Source organism: Plectrocnemia conspersa, unplaced genomic scaffold (genome assembly GCF_051122295.1).
Source record: "Plectrocnemia conspersa isolate PC_06_02 unplaced genomic scaffold, ASM5112229v1 ptg000004l, whole genome shotgun sequence".
NCBI classification, from domain to species: Eukaryota; Metazoa; Arthropoda; class Insecta; order Trichoptera; family Polycentropodidae; genus Plectrocnemia; species Plectrocnemia conspersa.
In genome coordinates, this window is record NW_028277168.1 from 20150831 (window position 1) to 20159304 (window position 8474).

Sequence of the window (8474 nt, forward strand, 5' to 3'; positions counted from 1 at the left end):
CTCTGATGCTTGAACATTCATTTTGGAACTTAAAGCATAAAAACTTGAAGAACTCTGCAACATACTAAATTTATAAAACATCAACCAAAAGAAGGTAGACCCAACTTCAAACCATCGAAGATCGCAGAAGTCGCTGCTTCTCTCTTCGAATACCCCGATTCAGCTCACATCCTATAACTAATATATACAAATTGTACGTGACGATCTCAGTTGTTGCAATAAAAACGAAATAATAACAACATACATTATCTTAAAAACAAAAATAAACACACGAGTTTTAATTATATTATTGCTACATTTCTTCTAATTTTCTTTATCTATGAAATATAAAAAAATATCACAATATCTACCGTTTGCGTAAGATAAGTGACACTATAATATTTGCTAAATAAATCATTATGGTTTATATGAGTTTTATGATATATTATTTTAATCCAAATATAAAAATATTAGTTACTACGTGCGATATTTTACATTTATACTAATTATTAATTAAAAATAATCTTAATTATATTTGTGCAAAAATTAACGGTTTGATGATAAACCAAAAAAATAATATTCATGATAAAAAAATCATAATTTATTGTAAAAAGAAAAGTACCATATTTTATTACTTACGTTTTTATCTTGAATTACATAAATAAGAAAAATAAGATTATATTTCAATAAATATGTTTTTTAATTATAAATCATGTAAAAAATTCGTAATTAATAATTTATTCATATAATTTTAATAAAACACAATCGTGCTACAGATGAAACAGATAAAAATGAACATTATTAATTTTACCTTTTATGGTGGCAAAACTGATACCAGATTATAATTTTTTTAATTTATTAACCGAATTGCTTAATAAAATAGTTTTATTCATCACAAATCTGGCCATTACTACTGAACAGTATTTCCTAAAATGTTACGATGATATTTATACAAAAAAGTTTTATTTGACATTTTATTTGTACTACTATACTACTAATACTACTATAAATACACAAAATAATATATTTTAATAAATACTTTAACAAATCTAAAATAAATGTTCCAGGTCCACATATCTATCGCCAAAAACATCCATGTTCTTGCCAAGCTCGTAAAGAAGCTGGATGGCTCGTAAGGGGAGCGTTTTTAAGCGCTGGCATTCTTTCAAGGACAAGGGATGTGACTGCGACTCTCTAGATCCATAACTGACAAAATCAATCATTAACGGATAATCAACACCACCTTTTGGCAACTTTATGCTTTATTAGATAAACACTACTCCGAGAATACAATGAATAATATCTATTCATAACTACAATACAAATGTAAATAAATGATAAAAATAGACGTCTAAAATATGCTGTAAATCATTAGTTGTAATTTTAAATACAAACATTACTGCTAACATAGTTATTACCAGTGATTCAAAATGAGTAAACAAATTTTGCGTAAACAATTATCGATAAAATTCTACAATAAAACGATTTACGTTGTGAACGTTCTTTAAAAAATATTGGATTTTTTCAAGTACCCGCAGAATGATATTTATTTTTATTGAGTTCTAAGGTTATCACATACTTACAATTTATAAGGAACACGATCAGTATTTATAAACCAGTGTGGCATTGCTTCGTTACACTGTAAGTCGCTTATTTAGCGGTTTCAAAATGGAGAGACCATTTTTTCTACTATTATGTGAGTGATTTTTACATTGTACATAAATCATAGTCATTTATCCATTGTTAAAAATAAGAAAAGAATAGAATAAATAATAAAATATAGAATTTGAAATAAGGATAAATATTTTAAGACATCGTATTACCATTTTATTTTTAATGTTAAAAATAATACAACATTTCACATTCTTTTTTTGTTAGCTAACTGTTAATTATATAATACCACTTTTAACCTTAATAGCTTAATAAACTATTCTTATTTTATTAATAATTTGTATGAATTATAAATATTTATAATTTGCTTAAAAAAACTTTATACTTATTTATTTGATATAACTTATATACTAAAAAATTTTGTTACACAGGTATTTTTTTTTAAATAATCGATGTCAATAGTTCATTTTAATTTTTTTTGATTAAATTAAAGACACGCATGGTAATATATCATATTAAAAAATATATTATATCTATTTATATAGTTCTTTTTATTTATTCCTAATAAAACCGCAGCTTCACTATTCGGCTTTAAAATAACATACGACTTTCATTAAAGATCTGTCTTCTTTTGGACTTAGATAATAAAATTATGCGAAAACTAATCGCAATACATTTTTTAAGTACACAGTAAATTAAAGCGTAAATTTTTACAACGTTTTTTTTAAAGATTTTTCACTTCTTATGTTAGGCTCTCATTATTTCAAAAAAATGAAAGAAAACTATTTTTTGTTTATGTTATATATCAAATGTATGCTCAGTTTATATTTGTATAGTGTAAAAATTAGCTGTATTAAAAAATATATAAACAATAAGTATATAAATATATGTATTAGATCAAAATCGAATGTTTTTTTATTTCAGGTGTTTTATCGACATTTTATTTCGTGAACTCGCAATTATATCCAGTCAATCATGAAGTGGTATACAACTACAAAGGTATGGTGCAGTCTGGCACTGGAGAACCGATTACATTCGTGTCAGATTTTGCGATCAATGCTAAAGTGCACGTTAAAGGATTCGAAAATTATACTTTGGTCACAATCGAAGACATGACTTACGGCCTTTATTCTGGTAAAAATAGCGAATTCTCAACTGAAAAAATGAACTTTCATGATATACCAGAACCGTCTAAACATATTTACAAGCCGTTCATTATCAAATACAACATGTACGGAAAGACCATCGGAATCCTCACCGAAAACGACGACAAGACTTGGTCGGTTAATATCAAAAGAGCCATCGCCTCTCTGCTTCAACTCAATGTACATCATTTAGATTCGACTTCTGCAAAAGCAAGCGGTTTTCAGTCTGAAGAACATACCGTTTATGGAATTTGTAACGTGCTTTACGACGTCGTATTAGCAGAAACTAGCAAGTATAATATCACAAAACATATCACCACATCGGAATGTAAAGAATACACATGGAAAACTAACTTTAACGTCCAACCCGATCATTGCGATGTCGAATTCGAAAGTCCAATCTCCACGTTCGCATACATAGACTACAATGTTGAAAAGACCGATAGTGGATTTTTGATCAACAACATAAATGCTAAGAATAATATTTATTTGAATACGTTAAACGGGCATACCGATACGCAATTTGTATTAGTGGATCAAACATTGGATTATGAACGACAAAGCGAATTCGTAACGAATCCGAAATTAGAAACCATCACTAACAGTCACAAAACGAGACTGCATTTTCTCAGTCATTCCCCAGACGATAAACTCTCATCTGACGTCACAGGAGATAGACCGGAAACCGTCGATATGGATCTATCAATGAAGGATGCTATGATCGGTCTCCATAATGTGGTCGACCATATGCATCAACACCAAGTAGAATTGTCGATTTCTTTTGAAAAGCAAGGAAAAGCAGTGCATTTCTTACTCTTTAAGCTGAGGTTCCTGAACGAAAAATATTTAAGACGCTTCCATAAAAATTTAGAGGGCGACACTACCGAAGTCGGAAAAGATTTAATAAGAGCGTTCCTTCAAGCTCTTCCGCTTCTTGGAACTTACGAATCTCACATATTTATTCGCAATTTAATTTGGCAAGCTCATGTAAACGAAGAACAGTCCATCGAATTATTGAAAGAACTTCCGTTCAATATAAAATATTACAGCAAAAAAATATGGAAGGAGTTCAGTCTCTTAACTTATTCGACAACTAACGTGACAGAGCCGATTCGGTACACAACTATGCTCGCAGTATCAAATTTAATCTCTCGATACAATCACATGTATCCCGACGATGCTGTCGTAACAAACTACGTAGACAACTTCATAGATCAGTTTAAAAAATCTAAAACCGAAGAAGAAAAGGTTCTCATGATAAGCGTTTTGAGCAATATCAAAACGAGGAAAGTTCTCAAGTTCGTGGAAGAAGTAGTACAATCCGAGAGCAAAGATATCACACCACATATAAAAACGCTAGCTACGTTTGGATTTAAAGACGAATTCATTAAAAATAAAGATCACCTATATAAATTGTACTGGCCGATTTTCAGAAATAACGATGAAGATATAGAGTTGAGGTCCGCCGCTGTAATCATGTTGATGGCGGATGCTTCCATGGAAACTATGCTGAAAATGTATTGGTATATGCAATCGTTCACTGGTCATAATGCGGAATTGTACAAAATATATTACACTACAATGGAGAGTATGTCGCAATCGAAGACTATTTGCAACCAACTGTCATCAGTACGCGCAAAGCGCATTTTTAAACTTCTAAAGAAACCTACAAAATGGGAACTCTCAAGCTTTACGAACATGATGTACGATTACTACGATTCAATGTTTGGATTCGGGGCAGAAGTGAAAACATCAGTGATTGGCAACATATTCAAAAGCAACTTCATGTCTTTCTACGTCCAATTATCTCCTCAAATCGCAAAAATGAATCTGAAACCTATGGGTTTTTATTTATACCTGAAATCTGGCAATAAACTTGAACTAAAGATGGATTATTCACAAAATCGAGAAGCTTCGTTTTGGTTTGACCTAATAAAACATTTGACGAACGAGAAAAATAATATCGAAGTTATCACATTACATCATGGACAAATTACATCTTTAAGAGTTAGAGATTATTTTAGCTATTTTTTTAAAACAGACCATATAAAAAATGAAGTTTTCAACATAGCACAAATGGTTACTGGTGAACATGTTATACCTACGCTCATGGGCGTTCCTGTAACATTTAACGTACATATGCCTTCAATCAGTAAAGCTATATTTGACTTAGAATTTATATATAAATCAATAACATGTTCAACAAACTTTAATATTAATAGTACTACATGGAAGCAGCAAATTTACGGTATTGAAGTATATAATCCGATAGAAGACAGCTGGCATGGATGTAGGCGTTTCCACATATTTGAATCAAACTTTCCTTTGGATTTAAAAGTTATGAATAATGGTGAAAATTCTGAAATTGAATTCAACAGCGATAAAAAAGTAAAACAATTTGGAGTTCAAACGTTTGTCTTCAGCGATGTGTTCTTATTCAGCGACCACCAAAATTTGGAAAGCATGAAGAGCTTCTGCGGGGACTGTAAACCTAGATACATTGTGTCACAAGGAGAGCACAGCAAAAAAAAGGTATTATTTTCTTATTCAAAATATACATTTAACTTTAATTATATTATTTATATATTTTTCAGCACGTCCTAATTAAAAACAATGATGATTCTAATTTCGTTTATGAGGTATCGTACTTCGAATGCGAGCAAGATCTTACTATGAACGATATATCCGCAATTAGGAAAAATATTTTCCAAACACACAATAAGAACTGGGGTGGTAATTCCGCAATGGTAATACCGATAACTCTTCGTCACCTTTGGGGGTACTCTTCGCTGTTGCCAGGAAAAGGAATGTGTGGATTTGGGATAACAATCAAACCGAATTTTAAGCGCATAATTTTAACCACAAATTATTCGTTCCGGTATAACTTTAATAATCTGCATACTTTTAACAATGCAAGTCTTGGCATGTCGTTCACAATAGAAAAAAATGATGGCGAATCTGATTCTTGTGAAGTGCAAATTAAGACCGACAGTGACGACTTTGATATGGAGGCTCTATATACCGGGAAGAAAAACTATAAAATATGCATGCATGGCAAAAAGTTGTGGCGTCAAGATGAGTTCGATCAAGAGGTGGCTATTTACGCTGGTCACAACATTAATGACAAGTGCGACTACAACGGAACGTTTATCGGGATTGTCACAAAGGGAATGAAGTCAGAAAAACAGACAACTAATGAACAAGACGTCCCGTTTGAAACATGCAAATCCGTCAAATCGAACGTAAATCCTCATACCTGCATTGTCGAACACACAAATTTGAGACGATTCGAATATCACATAAGATACAACAAGCTCCCATCGTTTGTTCAAAAGTACGCCGATGATTTTAGCGACATGCTTAGATACTATTTTACTGATTACTTTGAGCGCATTCGCGAAAGCCAAGACACCGATGATCTCAAATTAATAATCGAGTATCCGTATGATCCAAAATATGAATCGAAATCGATGGATTTATACGTCCAAACGAAAACTGAGAATTACAAATATAAAAATGTGCCTTACGATTCGTTTGCATGGTTGCCTTTTGTACAACCTTACAGTATATATTATAAATATTATAAATCAGTCTTTGGTGGAATGATACAACACGAAACTTGCCTAATTGAAGCGGACCATATGACGAATGTCTACGGAGAGTATGCTACTATTGCTAATTCCTCATCGTGGGTCGATTTGCTCCACGACATAGATGAAAATAATATCTTGATATCCATTAAGAAAGTAGATGAGAAGATGGTACGTATTTCTATATTTATAATATAATCAATAACATTTAATTTGACTATTTTTTATGTCAAGGTTCTACATACAAGTGAATATAAAAATACGTTGGAGGTAATCGTAAAAGATGATGGCATAGAAGTTTCACTAAACGATCAACTGGTAAATGGAACTGGACCTCATCACGGAGAATGGTTCAATTTCAAAGTATCAAAATCAGAGCATAAGATCTTCCTTCAAATTATACGCTTCGGTATCTTTATTGAATTTAATGGAGAATATTTAAAAATGCTCATGGAAAATAAGCATTATTCCATGACAGGAAGGTGTTTCGAAATACTGAATACATTTGAAAAAGTATAAGAAATATTAAGATATTGCACATTTTTTAATGTGAATGTAATTAATGTACTGTATAAAACAATAAAGTCGATCTCTACTGAAAAACATTTTATTTAAATTATAATCTTTAGATTACATTCATATAAAAATACTGTTATATAACGTTTATCACAAACATAAATAATGCCACCAAAAAACATGCAAAATTGATAAAATTGAAATCGAAAGTCTTTGAAAGGTTATCTTCATATATTACATAATAACAATCAATTTTTCCACAAGTTATATAAGAACACGGACTTAGTTTATTTATCAGTGTGCAACTACTCATGGCCGCCGAAAACGAACCTGGGCCTTGGGAAAACAATGATTTCAGACCTCATGACAAAAATGGCATTTTGTATATTTTTAACATGTAATATACTTTCTTGAATAAATAATAATAGGTTAGAGCTAACCATTTATATGCTACAAATAATTAGCCACCGTTACGACATATTTTCTGAAATCATATTTTATGCGAAATTTTATTTAATTTTAATTAGGCATTAAAAATTATTAAAAGTAACTACTCATAATTAGTCGTGTTTTCTTTGCTACTCCGTATTGCCATATAGCGAATTTCCAGTCCAGGTCAAAAACAATAAAATCGTGCCATCGCGGTAAAAACGCTCGATCATCAAGCGTGAGACTCGAATAAAGCATATATAAACCGAATTTTGTCCAATAGGAGAGCGCAAAAAAACAATTATCCCTTCTCAGAAGGCAAAAATTCACGTCAAAACCAATAAAAAGTGGGAACGATCGTTGCCGAGCGTTCCCACTGCGCCGACACTATTTTATTGCTTTTAAGCTGAATCTTTGCCTTCTGAGAAGGGATAATTGTTTTTTGCGCTCTCCTGTTGACCAAAATTCGGTTTGAATATACTTTGATCAGCCCTCTTATATTAGAAGTCCATAGTAATATCGGTAAGGATAGCTATCATATTTTTAAAACATAGAAAAGTTGAAATTATATCATTTTACTAGTACCTGCCAGAGCAAACTGACGCTTTAGAGAACGATAGAGTGGTGTTTTGAATACACATCGCCTTATAAAAGATTATCATTTGGCTCATATTTGTACATTAGTATCAAACTTTGGCGACCGCTCGGCAAATTAGATAACAACGATTCTCGGTATCGCTTTAAAACTGCACACAAGCGGCTTCCATAAATTATGTCACAGTTTTAGGAGGAGGTAGGAGAGCAGAATTGTGACAGTGTGAAACAGACAGGAGCCTGGCCCAATGACATTTTGTAACATATAATTTAATAATAATTTTTACAATGGTAAAAATTCACAAAAAGTCTGACATATTTTATGGAAGCCGCCTTAAAGAAAGATAAGTAAGTAAAATTAAAATTAACTTATTCAAAAAAATATTATTTATAAGTGTCTAGGCAACGCCAGACAGTTTATTTTGGATCGTAGAGCAGAAAGGATAGCGTTCTTCCCTTCTTCTTGGTCTGACAACAGTTTATTTTACCTTTTAGCTTATCAAGCCAGATTGCAGTCTCCACGCTGCATCCACAAGGCAAGAACTTCCTTAGAGAGTCAAATAGGATTATGCGCCGCCTCGAGAACGACGACAGGATATCACCATCTAAA

General features: G+C 31.7%; 1 protein-coding gene across 1 annotated transcript; it reads left to right on the plus strand.

The window, feature by feature from the left end:
- Window positions 1-1596: 1596 nt before the first annotated feature.
- On the plus strand, window positions 1597-6928 carry LOC148236215 (vitellogenin-4-like). The gene is made up of 4 exons (XM_088185007.1): window positions 1597-1675; window positions 2515-5267; window positions 5330-6496; window positions 6560-6928. The coding sequence occupies exons 1-4, from the start codon at window positions 1648-1650 to the stop codon at window positions 6842-6844; spliced, it is 4233 nt and encodes a 1410-aa protein (XP_088041133.1). The 5' UTR covers window positions 1597-1647; the 3' UTR covers window positions 6845-6928.
- Window positions 6929-8474: the final 1546 nt, after the last annotated feature.